The sequence below is a fragment of the Odontesthes bonariensis genome, chromosome 6, assembly GCF_027942865.1.
Source record: "Odontesthes bonariensis isolate fOdoBon6 chromosome 6, fOdoBon6.hap1, whole genome shotgun sequence".
Taxonomy (NCBI): Eukaryota; Metazoa; Chordata; class Actinopteri; order Atheriniformes; family Atherinopsidae; genus Odontesthes; species Odontesthes bonariensis.
Genome location: NC_134511.1, coordinates 11508308 through 11528747, shown reverse-complemented (window position 1 = coordinate 11528747; position 20440 = coordinate 11508308). Strand labels below are relative to the sequence as shown.

The window sequence follows — 20440 nt, the reverse complement described above, 5'->3', positions numbered from 1 at the left end:
CAACAGTGGCAGTTGGCAGTGGTAACTGGGGGAGCCACCCTGACAAAATGTTCCCTCCTTCCCAGCGTGCAACAGGCCACCATTGCAATGATAAATTTGTTAAATTGGTAAAACGTTGCACTTCCAAGCAACAGTTGTGAATTTTAGCCTTTAAAAATGTAAACAAAACACAGAGGAACGGACTGAGAATAAAATCCAAGATTTTTTTTGACTGAAGAATAAACCAGCTGACTATCCAAAGTGCTATGTTTCAACAACACAACACTCACAAGCAGATTGTGAATGGAATTACCAGTCCAGTATTTCAATTCGGTGGGTAGTTGTCTGGACTGCTTCTGTTATTTGTGCTGGTGTGTGTTCTCAGGCTCTGTACTGTATGCTGTCTGGTACAGGACACGTATGGTTTTGTACAATAATTTGTCTCAAGTTTTACATTTGCATTGTAACATGGAGCTGTAGGACAGATCTCAAATAAGGCAAATTCCCATGGAAGAGAGGCCTGGAAGGGCTTAAGTTGAGTTGTTCACTTCACATCCTAAAACCAGTTGCTATGTAAATTCATGGTTTGAAAAGGAGCTGTTGTACTGTCTCTTTGTGGTATTTTGACCAAAGCTTGCCAGAGATATTTCATTAAGACGTCAGGAAATTGTGTCAAATTATGATAAAATAGTATATGTCTCCTTTAAAGTAGGCATATCAATCACATGCTGCAAATATAGAAAAAATAATAGCTGTACTGCACAAAGTCATACCACCTCATACAATTATTCCTTATTAGATACAGCTGAAATGATATATCTGTTCGCAAAAAGTTGTCGATGAATTTTCTTTTAAACAACTTAAATGATTAAACGAAATAATTAGAAAGTAGAAGGAACTATGAGGGGACTAAGAAAGAAAGAAACCAGGGTGGCTGGAGTGTTGATGAATGAAAAAAGGAAGACAGAGAAAAGAAGGAGGGAGACAGTGATGCCGACATGTCAGGATGAGAAGTGAACCTAATCAAAGGTAAAGCAGACTGAGACAGTGTAACACGCAGAGAGTGGCAGAGGGTGTCCCTCTTCCCATCGTCCAGCCCCCAGTTTTGACGTCACAGACTCAGAGACACAAAACAAGCCGTTCTCAGCTGAGCTCCTCATTCGAATCTCACCCTCTGGCACACACTCTCCTCAGCTCACATTGAAACCTGCCCTCAGACACACAGCAACACTTCGCCTCGACACAGGCTCAGCCTCATCTGCTGTGTGTGAGCACACGGTCTCCTCTGCAGAAAAAAAAAGCTCTTTATCTTTTTTTTTAACAGGAAACCCACTCACTCCTCCTGACTGAAACATGCAACATCTAAATTGAAGGGAATGCTTAATTTTGCGTAAAAGCAACGGACAATGAAGAAGGAGCGCTCCGGCTCTGGCTCCCAGCCCTGACCCAGACCCCATCCCAAAGAGCAGCAGATGTGACAGGAGAGGAGAGGCGGAGAAACAAAATCTCCCCCACCCGTTCTCATTCTCACGAACAATACCCAGCCTCCAGCTGGAGAGGGTCCGCTTTTGTCCTTCTCCCCACGCTCCCGCTCAGGAGTGAAGAGGCGACAGACGCGCTGACACATTGACCTGCTGCAGTGAGAGGAGAAGAGGCGCAAAACAGTCGCTGAACTCCGCGAGCTTTGATTCAGTACTTGGACAGCTCCTGAGCAACAACTGTCGAGTGTGTCTGTGTGTTCATGACTGTGCGTCTGTTGGATGAAGGACTGAATTAGATCTGCTTTGGAGTCCGTAAAAACAAAAAATGCAGCCACTGTTTTCACTCCAGCTTGGTCCCAGTGGCCCCTCTCCGTCCCTGGGATCACAGAGCAGCACTGCCAGCCTTCAGCAACTGGGAGAAAAGCAGCTTTTTGAGAAGTTTTGGAAAGGGACGTTTAAGGCTGTGGCCACCCCAAGACCAGAGAGCGTCATCGTGGCGAGCATCACTGCCCGCAGGAGAGTAATTGAGTGAGTTCTCTTCTTTTGTTCTCAATCATCATCAAGCTTCTGTCATTTAACAGCAAATTCAGCCAGGAAGTGGTTGTGGAGAGTTTGCTGAAAAAGCAACGTCACAATTTTCTCAAATGATATTACAATGAGCTCCAGCTGAACCATTATCATAAAGGGGTTTTAGCTTCAAAACAATCTTGCATTTTTTTTATTTCTGGGACTTTTATTGTTGAATTGATTAAGTGTCATGAGAAATAGTGGTTTATGTGAGTTTCAACAAACTTGTCATGTTAAACTTGCCAGTGAGGTTGTAGATTAGAGAAAAGCAGCTTAAGACCTATCTGAATCAGTGGAATGCTTGTGAAACAGCAGTCATATGTAACCTAGATGTTTACAAAATGAAGCTTTTCATCTGCTTTTTGTCCTGTTTTTGCATAAATGCAGTGCGATCTTTTGACCCACAATGGGCACATAAGTAAGAATTTAAGAGCCATGATGTTTGTAGAAGTAATCTATCACAGAGCATGCTGATTTAGAATTATTCTCTGCTTCTTTGTGCTGCTTCATGTGACATATAGCTCAGGCACAGCTAGCCCGAAGAGGAGGGTGTTCAGATATTTGCCCTTTGAAAGGTCACATGACAGCATCTTCATGCCTCTAATGTCAGACTTGTCTGTTCTTCGCGGCTTTGTACCAGTGTCTCTGTCAAAGGATCAGCATCTTTCGTGTTTGTTCCGAGACTTTCATCCCTCTGACCAAAGGTTAGCTGCAGCGTGGCAGGCTTCAGGGGCAAGGATGGATGTTTGATTCCCTTTATCCCTTTTCGTTGTTTTCGTCCCAGCTTTGCTCCTGTCTGCTCGATCAACCATCATCTGTTGGCTTTGAGAGCTTTATTCATTTTGTCAGGCGCTGCTCTGGCTCCTTTGCCTGTTTGTCAGATGCTACACATCAGTGGCAGTTTACTCTGCTTTGTATTTGAATAATCTGTATATGCAGCAGTGCAAAATTAATTGAATCAATGCTCCAACACGTATGAAAATATTTGAACAACCTCCTTCACAGAGACACGCACATGCATAGAGCTATAGTAAATTATGTTGCTTGCTTGGGTGACCTTTGAATGGTTTTGACACCCACTATCAATTTTTTCTTATGTGAAATTAGCTGTGTTAATAAGGATTAGAATGGTCCATTTCATTCAACCTCAGCATGGGCAGTGGAAGGGCACAGTGAACCAAATAATGTTTCTTTAATAGCTTCTATTACTGCAGGACCATAATGCTGCACATGGCCAGATTACAAAGGATTGTATTAGCTTTTTGGATATGACCAAAATGACTTTTTATTGTAAGAAAATTAACAAATAAACCTTTGTGTGCCTCTAAAGTTGCAATCTAACCAAATAACCGAAGCTCATCAAGCATACTCTGACACAGATGATGGATTTAAGTCTATTTGGACAAACTGGCAATAGAAAAAAAAGTTTTAGATATAAAGTAAATGGAGCCACAGAAATGAAATGTGAGGTGGCTAGCTGCCGCAAGCTGAGCATCCCTTTTGAGATAGCCGGAGACTCTGGAGTGCAGCCCATCTGTCTCTTCAACTTTAGCATCTCTGGGAGGAAAGCTCTCTTCAAGTGGCTTTGCCTCTCCATGGGCTTCGTCCGGGTGACAGTGAAGATGATGGCAGCGTGGCAGGCGAGAGCAAACATCTCCAGGGAGCAGACATAATGTTGTTAATTTGCCTGGTCGGTTAGTAAAAGACAACAGCGGCGTCCCTGTGGTCTAAGATTTTCTCTCAGAAAACTCTCCTTCCTGTGTACTTACAGGACGGAGGAATACAGGGGGACTTTTGGGTGATACAAATTGTAAATAATGACTAAAACACAAAAAACTAACACAACTCCTATAGAATACAGATGCAAGGGGAGGCTAAGGCATCCTTCCTCCCGCCCTGCTGCACTGTTGATTTTGCCCAAGCAGAGAGTGACTGGGGAACGCTTAGACAATCAGAATGCATGGCCTTAGGCCTGCTCCTCAGCCTCTCTCCAAGAGGAAACATTATCATTCACCGTGGATAACTGAGGGGTGATGAACAATTGCAGTGAAAGCGAGAGGGCATTGTGCTCAACGAGCAGAGATGGAAAGAAGAGAGGAGACAGAGGGAGAGCCACAGGGAGATGTTTCATGTTCAGTCTGTTTCTGTTTGCACCGTCCTCGCCTCTCCTTTCCGTTTCCCTCTTTCTCCTCGCCTCCCTTTGCTCCTGAGATGAAATGCTGGAGGGGCCCCGATGGCCACAGAGGAGTAATTTGAGTGTGTTGTTGTCCCTCTGTCCTCCCCCCCGTCTCCTCCTCTTCAGGTCAGTCACACAGAGGAGGGGAGGAGTTTGCTGGCTCCATGCAGTAGAGTGAGCTTTCTCTCACACCCATTATGACCCTGCAACACGTTTTTTTTTTTGTTCCTGGAGGAGGCTTATTGTTAAAAATATACTGCCTTACTTCAGGTTATATTGAGTGTGAATGTGAGTGTCTGCATTCGTGTGCTCTCATGTGCATCTGTATCGGAGATGTTTCTCAGAAATTGCGTAGGTTTAAATTAGGATGTTAGCTTGTGTGTGTGGCGGCTGTGTTAGTGGGGTATTGTCCAACTCTGGCAGATGGCAAGCATGAGAGTGAGCAAAGGAAGGGAGGGGAGAAAAGAGTGCGTGTATGTGTGTGTGCATGGTAGGGGGTTTCTGGCCTTTTACCTCAGCAGATGCTGGTTTAATGAGGAAGAGGGGGAAAGGGGTTGGAGGGGCTTGTACGTTGACAGCACCAGAGGGAATACACAGCAGGCCGGACAAAATAACGGGAACACTTTTGAATGTAGTGTAATGCAATCTAGCTGCAGCCTCATAAGTGGCTACAAGGTTTGAATCACAGCAGAATTATTTAGTACATGGTTCCAGCTTCTCAAATGAGAGGATTCAGGCTTTGACAGTCAAAAAAAGATACTTAAAGATGTTCCATTTGGCCATGACAAGTTGTGATGGGCATTTACCAAGACAGAGAAAATGAAGAATAAAAAAGTGTCTCACCTCTAAAGTCATCACTTGTTTAAAGCGGTCTCATCGTTGATACTTTATTGATTTAAGTTATTACAGATCATTCCATCGAGGTTCTTAATTTTACTGCATTTAGAAATTCTGTCACTGACAAAAAAAACTGAAAGAAGAGTTTTTGTTATAATCATAGAATATAACAGTCTCAGTGGAACGAAGTCTGACAAGGTGACCAAAAACAGCTCGGTACTGAAGCTTATCAAAGTCACTTTCCAGTCTTTCAGCAGAAGATTGAAGATGAGTGCACCTGAAATGTAGGTAAAAGGGTTGCAAAGCAGGCAGAGGTGGAGAGTTTGGACTGGTACAACAACTTGCAGCTTTGTATGAACAAAAAAACTCTTGACTATGAAAGGCTGCATTGTAGTAGCAGTAAATGTGTCATAGGTTTGTCCACTTTTCTAAAGTGTAGTTCTCCCACAGCCAGTGGCAACCTCACCTGATGAAAGAACGGATACTGACTTTTATGCACAGCTCAAAATATAAAAGTTTTTCCATTTAAGGCAAAGAAATTAAAATAAAATTGTAAAATTCTTCTTCTGATTTCCAAAGATTATCTTTTAAAATCATAATATGCCTATGTATTAGCAGTATGTGAGATTTTCACATATGCTAAACAATGTTTTAACATTTTAAAGGCTTCATATTGTTACATGCTTATGTTTTGCATTTTGTAAAACTGTCACAAAAACAGTACTCTGGTATTGCTTTTGTGACTAAAACATGTCCAGAAATGTTTAAATTCCCCATCTGCTAAAAATCAACTTTTTCACATTGTTAAGGTGTTGATGGGGTGAGGATTAGAGCAGAGCAGTGGAGAGCCTTTAGCCTCAAAAAGGCAAGTTCAGACAGCCCAAATTTTCTACATATGGCGCTTTTCCACTACCTCTACACGGCTCGCCACGGCTCGGTTTGGTTGTGTTTCCATTACACTTCGTGCCTCCTCGACGTGGGCGGGGTCGTCGTAACACGGCTGCGCGTGTTGTTGCTCACCCTGTGGATTTTTGTCGCACAGAAGGCAAGAGAAGAGAGCCAGAGAAGACTCCTAGCCGCCAGACAAAACAGTATTGAAAAGAGAGTTTTGTTATGAGCTTCAAAAAGACGACGTTTGGAGGTAAGCTAACGGTTGCTAACGCTAGCTTTTATTATCCGCGTTATGACGCTTCCAGTGATGACACTCATCGCCCAATCAGTGGAAGGCAGTCAGCTGACGTCACGTTTTAATAACGCTTCGGCCCGCTTGGAACCAGGGCTGAGGTGATACGGAAAATCGCCCCGGTTGCAGGTACGGCGTGCTAGTGGAAACACGCAATAGCGCGCCGAGCCGAGCCGAGCCGAAGCGAGCTGGTGGAAAACCCCATAGACAACTTGGGAGAAGCAGCACCAACCAATGTCAACTACCAGGTGGGCGGGGCTCAAAGCGAGTTCTAGGTAAAACTAACACAAGCGAGGCTGAAAGCAAGTTGGTGTGTTCTCTTATTCTTACTAAAATGTCACATGTTTTGGTTATGATTGTGATCACATGAAATCAGAGTCTGTAAGCCTTCATGTCTTATGCAAATATGTTAAACTACAGAAATCACAGTGTCTCATCAAAAATACCTGAGAGTTATGCACAAGTTGCCAGTCTTTATTTTGAAAGAGCAATTTCATGAATTTGACTTAAAAACAGCTTGGTTTTGCTACTGAACTAATTGTAAAGTTAGACACTGTTACTTATCTTAGGGACATTACAAGTAAGATTCTATTGGGAAACGGGCTGTTCCCAGGGAAGCTGCTCCATGTCAGACTTCTCACACAGTCGCCTCTCGAGTGATGAGTACTGGGCAGACTGTGGGAAGAAAGTCATTGAGACTGTTGCTGTTGTCCCACTGTGTTTCTGAAAATGAAATAAGTGCAAGCGGTTGCTGCATCTTCTGTGAAAAGCTCATGGTTATGGCGCTCAGTGAGTGAGAGTTAGAAGCCCGATCATTATGTTATTGCTGTTTGTTCTGTACAATATGAGTGTAGCAGTGTGAGTTTCGCAGACTCATTGGAGACTTTGAGGAAGCGCTGAGAGGCGGAGATGTGGGTAGAGATGTGTCTTATTAGCATAGTCATAGATACCGACTCACTGGATGAGGAAGAAGTTGGGGAGTCATGGCCTGTGCAGTATTAAGGCCAAAAGTGTTTGGTTTGTTTTGTGATAAAAAAAAAAAAATTAAATTAAAAGGTTTTCAGAAAAACAGATGAGGGACTGCTGGAGCGGGACTTTAAGGAAGATAGGACGGGGCAGAAGGACAGCGTTACACTGTGGACTGTCACGCTAGAGAGCCCAGTTAGAGCCCCTTCTGTCTTAGTATTGCTCAAGGACTTTTCTACTTCAGTGTCAGTTTCAGTCAGTAAGGGTTAAGGATAAAAAATGTAAGCTTCAGTATTGATTTTAGGATACAGACTCTAAAATGTGTGTTCCAGCTAGAAATCCTCCAACAATAAGCATGAAATGTTAGCATCTCACCATTTTAGCATTTTATTCTGACACTAGTGCAATATACCTCTCGCAAAAGGGAGACCATTTGAGATGACGGGAACCCAAAACCATGAACCACGTATTTTTAAAGCTGAACTCTGACCTTTCAGAAGTGAGAGTAAAATAGCAGAGTGAAGGTCTGAGGAAAATATGTATCATGAGTTCCGAATTTGGGTGTACTGTATGGGAGTCAGTGGGCTAGCACCACTGTACGCCCTCTCCTTCCTCCCTCTTCATAGCCTGATAAACCAGCCTAAATGGATTGGATGTCTAATTTAGTCTGGCTCCGATCAATGGATACAACGGAACATTGTTGATGAGCACAACCCGTTGTCTTTCAAACCGTGTCTGTGCCTATAGGCCAACGCTCTGACCAATCAGCGCAACTGACTGTGACGTAGTAAGCGCGACAGAAAGCTTTGGTGGGAGGGGACTCTTCCAAAACTGATGCCAAGGCTGAATCAAACGAGCGCTGTTCCATTGCCGCCGCCATCTTTCTTGTTGTGCTTTCGCTTCCATAGACGTCATATAGAACACTAGACTGAGCAACGAACGTTACCGCTCTTGGGCCGAACGTAACGCAGGGCCGCCATATTGGAGTGGTGATTCGCTCCATTCAGTATAACCGGGTTGATAGGAGCAATGAACAGTCAGCGCATTTAATTAATAATATATCGCTGAATGACACTCGTGTTTATGCGTTTTAAATGTCATCCGTGAAGCACTGATAAAAAAAAAACATGGTTTGGCGGGATTTATTGTTCATACTTGGCATAACGTAACACAATATAGGCCTACATGAGTCATTAATAGTTCATGGTTCACCTTTGAAAAACAAACAATGAGATAACGAGTCATTTTTTCATTTTATTTTTATTTTTAGTTCTTAAGTGAATCATACACGGACCTTCAACATTACAATATTGTTTTTTTTCACACTTCTTTTTTTCCCCACAATTATATATATATATATATATATATATATATATATATATATATATATATATATATAGGGAAGATATCTACTGGCCATTAATATACAAAAAAGAGCACTACAATTTTGGATGCACCTCAAAACAAGTCCCTCAGACACACTGCACTTTATTGCAGCAAAAACAATGTGTATAAATTAATCATTACATGTTCATTATATTTTATGCTTTGGCAATACATTTACTTTTTCTGGTTCTCTGAACCTGGAGCAGTTCGGGAATCATCAGCATCAGTGTGTCAATGTTTATAACAAACCCCATGACTGACAGGTACCTGCAATTGGAAAAACAAAAACATTCATTATTCTGATCATAGCAAAACAAGACTCCTCTTGAAAGCACCATGTGATGTCATTAGTGACAGGTTGAAAACTTGTATGTCCATTTTTTTTCCTTTTTTAAGCGTTTAAATATAAATCGAAATAGTTTTCCTTGATTGTAGGTCACTTTTGATAAAGGTGTTTGCCAAGTATAATGCAATGTGATAATGTAAAAGATACGAGGTTTCTGCCCGTCACCAACGATGTGCAATTTTTGTAGACAACGGAACCCATGGAAAAAAGTGTGAAATCAAGTCACAAATGTAATGCACGCACCCCACCACCCATATCAACAGTGATACAACTCAGTAACCTTAGCATACGTTCGCCTAAAATGAAGTTCATAAAATGCTGTACAGTTTTTTATTGTTTATCTTTATTTTAAACTTTGTTGTTAAAGTATGTCATGTTTTCATTTCCTTAATTTCAAGCCATTTATATAATAGGATGCTATGGTTGATGCCGAGCTGTCAGCTCTCAGCTGTCATCTGTCAGCTGTTAGCTGATCGGTCATTCATTTACGATGTGGTCGCATAGTGTTAATACGCCAATATTACTCTGCCGTTGCCCTCCGCTATTACTTTGTTGTTCAAGTAGCCTATGTCATGTTTTCATTTTCATTAATTTCATTATAATATCATCAAGCCATTCATATTCATCTTGTGAGCTAATCTAGCTAGCCACAGCCTCAGGAGCATCTATTTATACTACAACACTCTGGTAAAACAAATAGATTCAATAGTACGGTAATGTTAAATCTTACTTGTGAAAAGTAATCCCACGACTTCTGTTTTCCTTGGTTCGCTCGTTTGAGCAGTTGTATGCTGAACACCAGCCAGGCATCTTGACAAGTCTCTAGTTGCAAATTCAATGACAAACGTTATCATGAGCTTGACGTTCACCACTCCAAGATGGCGGCCGTTTTTCTCGCATCTCAGCAGCCAATGCTCAGTCTAGTGTTCTATATGATGTCTATGTTCGCTTCCACTGCCCAACGTCGCACTGCTCTGTCGTCACTCCCTCAAAACCCCGCACCAGAACCCTCTGCCCCGCCCGCGTTGATTCAAAACACATCTCTGCGTTGTGATTGGTTTAGTTGCCATCTGCCAGATTCAGGGCAGTATTTTCAAAATGAAAAGTGGTTCGAGGCCAGACCCAACCGCAGGCAAAACATTTTGCCGTCCAGCAGTTGGCGCTGGTTTTCCAGGCTACCCTCTTTATGTTCATGGCAAACTTAGGTGTAAAAACATTTGTATTCCCTGTAGTGAGTCTTATGTTGTGGTGTACACAGCAAGACGTGAAATATCAATGTCACGATCTAGCGAGACACGGTAAAGTGTTAAATACCCATCTCATCGTGTAGAGGAACCTCAAAGCTAAAAACAAATCAGAAAAATCATCTTTATCATTCTACAATTTTTTAACCCTTCTTGTGTATCTGCTACATTTTGCCCTTTGGAAAAGCATAGATATTACATGCTCTGGTGCAAGATGTAACTGTGACAGTGGATACAATGTAGGGAATTAACAACACTATGCTATTTCTTAATGCCTAATATATAATGTCAAATAAATCAGTTTCAAATAAGCCCTGCAGCACTGCTGATATCATGATTCTACAAATCAGATAATGACATATTAGCCTATTTGCTTTGTTTCTGAGATGCATGTTTAGCTGTGCACAATTTGGAGGTCATAATTTCTTGAAAACCTGACATATACGGTGAAAATAATACCGCTACCTGCAGTAAGCTAACAGGAACCTGACTGGCTTACTCACAGATTAAGTGGTCAACCTCACATCGTGGTGATAAATGGGCACTTTAGAAAACAATTTTACTCTCTGTCTGGTTTCTGCCTATGTGATTGTCTATTAAATGGTTTTGTGTCTTGCCCCCTCACAGGTCAATTTATTGATGGTTTGTTTCCTTTCCTTGCGCATCAGGATCGCACAGTTTGCTAAACAAAATGCCATGGCTTTCAATTGCTGCAGCAGCCACCTCTGCAAAACGTGCTGGAACATACACACCAACAAGCTAATACATGGGAAAACCGTGCTCTGAGAGTGGGAAATAAAGAGTACAGGATATATACAGGAGTCAAAAAAAAACATCAAGCCGCAGCAGTCAGAGTTAACCAGAGATGAGGCATTTTTCTCTTTCTAACTCCCTCTGTGAGAATGACAAACATGATTTAGTGATGGACAAAGGGTTTGTGTGCCGTTATACATCTCTCTGTCTGTTCTTCTGCTCTCTTTATCACAGAGTACCTTTGCCCAACTTGTCTCCCTCTCCCCACATCAGTATGTCTCCTCCTGCTTCTCTCGGTATCTCTTTGGTATATGTTAACTCGCCCTCCCTGCGTCTGTGTCACATTACAGAGTGCGCAGGATGTGGCTGCTGAAGCATGCTGACAAGAGAGCAGGAGAACTCCCCAGGCAGGAATTGGACTTATCACCAAAGTGGATTCATATTTGATATTGATTCCCGAATCCATTTGAATCCCGCCACTGTCAGTGGGTTAACACTTGATACGCTGTTCGTTTGCCTTTTATATCGGAATTCTGTTGTTATATGAGAACATGGAGCAGAAATATGAATTTATGTTTGATTATTGTACGATCACAGCATGTAGGGTCAAGAGGGGTCATATTCAGAATCACAAATAATACTGAAGCGTTCAAATGATCTTTAATATACATGAGAAAAGGAAACCATTGAAGTCATGATGTGTTGTGTTTTTATCAAATTTATGATTATCACAGGTTATATGATGTTATCTGGTTATGATTTATATACAAAAGATTTAAAAAATCCCACGAGCGACAACAACGTCGTTGGTTTGATTGGCGAGTTCACAATGTGGGCTCGCTCTCACACACTTAGTCCTTTTTACCTCTGCAGTATAAGTCTCTTGCTCCCTGAACCACTCTTTCACAATTTGAGTCCGATGACGCCTGGCATTGTCATCTTGTGATATGCCCAGGTCATCTGGAGAACAAAAAAGTCCACTGATGGAAAAAATGTGGTAATTGACTATATTCTAGTTGTCAGCTGACCTCGATTTTAGGGCAGATGACTTTGCTGAACCTTGACCTGACCATCTGTAGCAACCCCAGATCATAATGATGCCCCCACAATAGTGGTACAACAAGCACTCGACATGATGGCTGCAGCACTTCATCCACGGCTCTTCTTACCCTGAAGCTGTCATCACTCTGGAACAAGGTAAACTCATCAGACCATATGACCTTGTTCCATTGCTTCAGAGTCAAATCATTATACTTACTGGCCGGCTGTATTTACACCTTTTCAACAACAACATTGACTGCATTGACTGACCATGAATGCATTAGTTAGGATTATATAAATTTTATTTAGGGCCAGGGTAAGTATATAATCTGTTATTTTGTTTTTCTTTGTAGCAAGCTGCCACATTCTCACATTCTTATTTGTGCAATCTGAAATGCAGAATTTAAACTGTGAAGAAATGAAAGCGTTTACACTATAATGGTGTTACTGTAGCATTTCTGAACTCCAAACTGAACTGGATTTGGCTAGCTGTGTCACTGTAGACAACACATCCAGGTATTTGACAAAAGGCTTGGTGTTCAGTTGATGAGACTTAAAGCTGAGCTTTTGTTGTTGTTGTTTTTAAGGCTGCTTAGTTGGGGTTGCACTTGCACAAGATCTGGAGCATTTCCCTAATTACCAAAGCATAACTATTTAGCTAACATGAAAAAATACATTTGACTGGAAATTTAAATCTATATGAAAATAAAGACCAGTTGCTGAAATAGTGCAAAATTATGCCAAAGTTCAACTGTAGAAACTTAAATTGAGGATACTGCTGCAGTCCAACAGCATCTCTAAAGGAATCATTGTGTCCCCTTTTAGTCATAAAGTACTTAAATGCTTTAGAAAGAATCTGCTGTGGTTTAGATTTTTTTTCATCTACTAACTTTTTTGTTGGAAAATAACTGCCTGCGGTGGCTGTTATTGTGCCTGTGAGTGATCTCTGCAGAATAGTTACAGGAACAACGTGTTTTAGGCCAATTAAAAGTACAGCTTAACTGCAGCTGCTGTGGCCACAAGTGACAATTACTGGATGATACTTGACACTAAATTGCACCGAAATAGTGGCAGAAGAGGCAAAGAGCTTTAACGGCAGACAACTGATTCAGTAATGCCCTTAATTGAGTTTTTCAGTTTTTTAGCATTCGACACTTCAAAACAGTGGTTGTGAACCAAGCAAGCCTAAAAAATGCTAAGTGTGATGTGCTGGGCATCAATTGATATGTTTATCTGTCAGAATAATTTATTTGTCATGTAGCTGTAATGAGTAAAAGACAGAAATAAATTCTCTCCATCACTCAACACACGAGGCAGACTATCAAAAATTATTTTAAATCTTGAGTGTCGCTCTCATGCGATCCATGGTGACGGCTGCCAGCAGAGACCAGCCAGATTGCTTCCACAGTTAACAATTAACACTGCAGCCGTCCATATTCCTCTCTCGCAGCACTGCGCCAAGACAACCCCTTCGAAGCAGGGCTGCAGTGTAGACCAGCGTTCAAAATATAAAGTTCAATGTGCTGGGATTTAACTTCGTCTTAATCTATAACAGATGAAGATGATTTAGTTGGAGAGTCAGTGGAAGAATTTGTTCACTTTATCATTAACCGGCGCAGAAACTGACAGGCTGAGCAGCAGCTTATTAAAAGCAGAATAAGAAAGACGCTCACTGGCCCACAGCACGGAATGACTGTAATTTATCACCACGGGGGAGTTGGAATGAGTTAATTGATGAATGTCAATGACTCAGGAATTACTTAGAAAAAGGAATATTTCTGGCTTTTGAAGCACACACTGACATTTTGGATTTTCACTCTGTCTGCATGTCAAAGTGGCAGGCTTTCAGAAAGTTTAGCTCGACACACCAATTGATTCTGGCAGAGTACACTGTTGTGCTGACTTGTGATAGATGCTTAATACAGCCTAAGAATGATGGGTATAACATCTGCGCCTGAAAGCAGCAAGTCCATGTGGATGGTGAGCTCAAAAGCCTCTTTGATATTTGAATTCCAATCTATCCCTCTTTTTTGTCTTCATACACACTCTCCATGAAACGATGACAGCTGTGCTTTTTGTTTGGGTTTATGAGTCAGAGGATTGAACTGCTCTAAATCCTTTGGTTAGTGTGTGCACAAATATATATATATTTATACACACATATATATATATATATATATATACATACACATGCAACATGTATGAAAACACTTACAGGCATCGATCTTTAATGAAGAGGAACATGCCTAAAAGGAGAGAGGGTACAGTCTTATGACTCTGAGAGTTGCTGGCTGTTTTGTGTTGTTCATTGTCTCAATCTCTATGCCTGGCAGGCAACATGGAGATGATATAACCAAGTGGCTTAAACATAAATAGCAACAACCTTAAGTATAGCTCGGGTAAATTGCGAATTTGAAACAGTTTGAATCATTTTAACGCTGAAATACTTAAATTTGTGAAGAAAAAAAATAATTTTGAAGAAAGGATTTTTATATATGTTGGACCAATGGACTTAAAAAACTAAGATGATTGCATCACAAATACAAACTCTGGTCAACTTAACCCTCAACCCAATATGTTTTGGTGAAATGATGATAATAATAATGACCTTAAGGGCTGTAAGTATCACATTTTGGAACATGCTATGTTTGACCTCCATATGCAAAACAAAAAGTGTGCAGAGCTGCCTTCCATGTACAGGCACCTGCTGATGATGAGGAAAAACACGTGGACACACAGAGTATGGACATATCATTTCAGCACTGACAATTATTATGGGGGGGGGGGGTTCAGCACGATAATTCCTCCAGAGCTGAAGAGCAGCAGCAGCATTTTTGAAGATCAAAGCAAAGAGATGAGTGTCAACACTTTTCCTTCAAAAATCCGCTCAAAGCTGCTGTGAAATTTTGCCCTCAGGGAACATAGTTCCTTGAGTGTGGTCCACTTCTGCATGGGAGGAAAATGCAGGACACACTGCCTCCCGCCAGCGGCCGATAGCAGCTCTCATCCTGAAGAAGACATTTTAGTCTTGGATACTGTATGTAGCCCAGATATTATTACTGGTTGTCATGTGCAGGCTTGTTTTCAGTCAACTTGTAGCCAAAAAGGCTTTTTTTAATTCAGTATTACCTCTATTCTACTTTACTTGTACTAGTATCCATGTTATACATAATTCTAGTCTAGTCATAATTCTATTCAGGATAGTTCTCGATCTAACCTGTTTATTCATGAGAGGTTTCATGATTGCATACATCGTGGAGGCCACTTTTTTACTTCTGTACTAATGAGCAGTTGTTTCCAGGGTTCCCTCAGGACCACCCCAACATCAATGTGTCTGAAATCTAATATTGATTTACCTGTAGTAGCTTTGGCTACCCTTCTGTCAGCAGTGGAGCTTAGAGCTTTGTATCCTCACCACTGTTATCAGATTTAGATAGTTCAGTCTGAGCCTCAGACATTTAGGATCGATAGCTATACATTCTTATAATTATTCAACCCTTTTGTAACGTCTTGACCATCGGAGCTCTTAAAAAGCAAGTTTAGTCATTTTAACCACTCTTTGCAAGTACATTGTGGCTCCTGTCCCATAAGCAGCTCTTTTTCAAAGATTCACTGACAATCTTTTCACGTTTTTTTTTTTTTCTTCCCTGCTGTTATAACTACAGCAGTACGGTCATGTATCAAACTGTTTGTAAAAATGGATAAGGACAAATTATGATTAAGGTCAAGAAATACCTCGAGATGGGTGGTCGGTGGTGTAGTGGGTTAAGCAGGCGCCCCATGTACAGAGGCTACAGTCCTCACTGCAGCTGGCTCCGGTTCGAATCTCGTATCAGATGTCCCTTTTCTGCATGTCTTTCCCCCTCTCTCTGCCCCCTGCTTCCTGTCTCTCTTGAACTGTCCTGTCCATTAAAGTCATAAAAGCCCCAAAAAAATCATTAAAAAAAAAGAAATACCTCGAGATATCCAACCCATAACCTTGTCTTTAAATCCCATCAGAAATATTGCTGTGTTTCAGAGTTGAAATGGTGAACCAGCTCATTTACACTAGCCTACACTATGTAGATTGTTCTGTTCTTTTTCCAAGAAATAATATGACAAACCGACAACTGCGATCAGGAACTTCTGCCCATGATCTGTGTGGTCAGATGCAGGCTGCAAGGCAGTGATTCCCATTGGTGCTTGTAGCAACACTTGACGGGAGTCATAGGATGTGGTGCAGCAGTACGCAGCCTGTGTGTTTTCATCAACTGGAGTAATATTATGTTGCGTAATATGGATTAATACTACTGTCCCCTCTGAGGAAGTGGAGAAGAACAACCATAAATAGCTACATTTCCAAACTACAGTCTTTTATGGAGTCCTTGCCTCAGCCCCTTCCTTTACCACATCAGAAACCAGCAGCTGAACAAGTTCCAGGGGAGAAATTTCATCCTCCAAGCCATTAAAGAGAGGTAGTACTTTTGAGATTACCCAGAACCTTTGGGGTGGGGCTTTCAGCACTGAGTGTTTCGAACTGGTCGAGTATTTCTAGGGTTTTATTTAGTTGTACCTCAGGGACACTGGTCATAAAGACTATTTTCAAACTCAGTTTGCTTCAGGGGTCAAGTGAGTGCATGAGAAGGTGAGGTGGTAGAGCTCCAATCTTGGTAGTTAATCTGAGTAATAAACTTGAATCTAAATTCTATTCTTTTATCTGTATTTTTTTTCCCCCTGCAGTTATGGTTTAAGGCTCAAATAAAAACATGCTCAAGCCCTGCATATGCACTCCAAGGAGGAGTGACATTTCACTTTTCAACTGACTTAATTAATTAATCTGCTCTGTTGCTTGGACCTCTGTGGAGTTGCAGAGAACCCAGGCTTGGAAAAATCTTTTTTAGTAGTGAGCTAAAAAACAAAAACACATAAATTAGGTAACATTGCAGAGATTTTTATTAATTGGTCTTCAAAACAGCCTGATACACAAACTCCTGATTGGAATAAAGCAACGGATTTCCAGTTGGCATTATTTTTGGCATTTGAACTAATATTTTTTGGCAGGCCTGGGGAAGGTTCTTGTTTGCCTGGTGACCCACCAAGTCTGAGCAGTTTTGGATGAAAACACTGCATGTTATTCTTACAAGAGCTGAATGCACATATATATTTCAATGATATCTGCCTTTTTTGAGGGGGACAAAACCATATTTGTATGCAATTAGTAATAATTCCACAGCACTGCCAATATTAAACTTCAGTTGCCCATCGTTGAGAAATCGGAGAAAGTAACAGAGGCTGATATAATTAAATACATTTAATGATAGTTAATTCATTCATTGTGGTAAACAGTTATCTACGGTGTTTTTTAATGTAATAAGGGACAGTAATACATTTTGATTTCAAAAACTTTATGAAGGAATTTTTGATAATTATCTCCGGTAAAGAGAGAGAACAACTTTCCATTTCCTTCAGATTTGAACACTCAACGATCATAATATTTCATGTCATTGCATATAAGACTGACATGAAAAGTAAAGGTATTTTAAAGAATAAATTTATGGAGGAAAAAGTAAATACTTAAAGTATTAGTGCCTCAAAACTTGACTGAATTAGTTGCATTGTCTTCTACTTCATATAACAAAGGATATTGCACACAGCTATGCAAAGATGTAAATGTTCAGTCAGCCACTATAAAACATAAGGGAATAAGCTGTCATGGTGTAAAGAGAATTTTATGCTTCGGTGGCAGGGAAGAGGGAATGGATTTTTTTTTAGTCTGAGTTTTTATGCATGAATTAGTTTAATTCCATGTTAAGAAAGAGACGGAAAAAAAGAGCATTCAACCCTGTTTGAGTTACTTTCTTCTTCATAAAAATTTAAAGTGTTTGTGACAACACATTTCGACTGACCTGAAGTTATATGGATCCGTACTCGCTTTGTGTTTAAATCTAATGCGCTGACATTTGAGAAGACTCATGGAATTTAACTCCATTAACATAGCAAATTGAGTTGCCTGCTCACAATATGTGTGTGAGTGTGTGCTTGTCATTTAGTTAGTGGATCGAGTGTAGACTCAGTGAGTAAACAGAAATACAAAGATGTGGGATTATAATTAACGCAGAAAACACCCTGATTTCTCCTTAAAAAGGGGAAATATTTTTCTGCACTTTGATTGACTCAGACTCTGAGTGTCTGTGCTTTTTATGTTTTTCAAGAAGTGTGACAATCTGATAGCTTTAGTCATCTGCTCTCCAGCTTTGTTCCACGCAGCTGTTGCATTACGGAACCGAAAAAGTTTGACAGAAGATATTGTCTACGCCTCTCACTCTGAAGAACTCGCACACAGTGAGCTTAAAGCTTGCTTAACTAAATAAGCTAAAAGAACAGAGATTGCTTCCTGTTTTTTAGATTTTGTGTCATGAAAAACGTATGTGAAGCACATGATCTGGATTGTCAGCGATGTAGCAGATTTATGTGATATCTGAGTTTTGAGGAACATATACAGCGGAATCAAATTAAGCCTTTTTATTTCAAATAAAGAGTTTTAATGCAAATCGGTATAACACAGTGGCGAAACATGACCACAATAACTTTAAAAAAAAATAAATAAAAATGAGAGAAAAGAAGATTGAAGGGCATGAAAGAGTGAAAGAGGAAAGAAAATCTATAAATTAGAGTGGAGGCTGTGTCACTGTGACACAGCAGCCAAGGTTATTACACTTTACTGAATATCATCTTCCTGTTCAAGAATAGAGATCCTCCCTTGAGTTTTTGCAAAGGGAAATTGAATGAGACTGTATGTATGCACACCCTGCATAACAGTGAATAAACTCATAATCGACAATAAGAGAGATGGTACAACCTTTTGTCCTCAACTGGCTCAGTTTGAAACGGTCAGTAGTAAATCTTGCAGACAGGAGGAGATGACCTATTCCTTTGAGCAGTTCATTAGCGGTGAGTGTGGTATACGAGGACGGCTCATTCATTATGACCTATTATATTTTCGCAAAGCAGAGATGTGCCAGACAAAAGCGAAAAAAGATCCGTGCAAAAGTCTCAGCTTAACTGCTCGTCCTTTTTGCCTGCAGTAAAAAGGGAAACAGAAGTAAATTAGAGGTGAGTCAAAATGTGCCGACTCACTGGAAATGCTTCAGTACAAATATTTAAATTAAATCCTGACTTCTTTCACTTCCACACCTGTGACCTCACTGTTTCTACTTACAGCTGTTGAAATAGACACTATGTGCATCATCCCGTTTGTCTTTGCCTTCTGCTCACACGCGGTGACTCATAAAAATTCTCAAGTCCGTGTGATCAAGCAATGTGATTAGACCACGTGCTGCTAGATTTGATTAAGGCTATTCTGAATTTCTGATTATGTGGTTTGTTGATTAGTTTGTTATTCAACTCGTTCATACATGAATGCAAATCTATTCCATTTGATTGACGGGGCGACTATCTTGAAAAATAAGTCCACACGATTTATTCAAGAGGCATATTTGTTTTATCGACATCTACCTACAGTACCTGCAAACTGTGCTTCTTTGGCACAAACCTTTAGAGAGAACAATTGCATTGAAAAGAACAAGACAATACTACTAATTAGCCCGAGAGGTCTCTGCATTTGCATTTTAAGTGTCACTGACACAGTTCTGTCGATGGTTCTGCAAGGTTTCAAATGTTTAAAAACTACTTGCGTTCACAGGATCAATATAGTTTTCACCAGTGTTCAGATTTGTTGTGATACAGCTGTTCTCTGTTTTTTTCAATCTAAATGTCCTTCTTTCTTATGAAGTCCAGATGTTTTCTAGGCTTTACATTTTAGATTTGATTTGAGGGTGCACTGTAAACCATCTTTAATAAAAGCTTCGTCAACCAACTTCTAAATTCAGAATTGGGCCTTCGACCGGTTTATGGTACATTTAAATCGATCCATTCTTTGAGCATATTGATGAATACAAATCTTTGTTTGTTTTGTGTCTATGATTGGGACAACTACAGTACTTTTAAAGGACTTTTAAAGGATTTAGAATTGTGTAATTAAATCTAAAACAAAAGGCTGAGGGAACCAACCCCATGTTTTTCAGAGGAGGGCCAAAAGGAGTCGGCTCCAATCATTTTTGTGATTGATCAGCTGATCCGTAGAAAATGAACTGGCAGCCATTTTGGCATTAAACATATTCATTTCAAGTCCATTTATCAGTAAAATGTCTAATATTTTGATATTTTTACTTTCAAATGTAACTCGCACATGACGATCATAACTAAATGGAGAGTTTGAGAAACGACCATATACATTTGAAGTTGTCACTTTTGTTTGTTTGTAGGAAATAAAAACGAGCCAAAGAAGACAATGAATTGATTAAATAATGAATCAGTAGTTTTTGACAGTTGAGGCAATTGCAAGTGCCTCAATGTAAATGATATCATGTGACAGGTGTTGAATATACATCAGTTGGAAAAAGCCATATCCAAATAAGATCAGTGGTGCCTTCGGGGCGAGAC

The 20440-nt window shown here is 40.5% G+C and overlaps 1 protein-coding gene across 1 annotated transcript in view; it reads left to right on the top strand.

Moving 5' to 3' along the window:
- The first annotated feature begins 1155 nt into the window (after nt 1–1155).
- srrm4 (serine/arginine repetitive matrix 4) overlaps nt 1156–20440 on the top strand; it is a 69978-nt gene continuing 50693 nt past the window's right edge. The window contains exon 1 of the mRNA XM_075467384.1: nt 1156–1988. Within this exon, the coding sequence (XP_075323499.1) occupies nt 1786–1988 (203 nt within the window). The 5' untranslated portion in view covers nt 1156–1785. The remainder of the gene's footprint in view (nt 1989–20440) is intronic.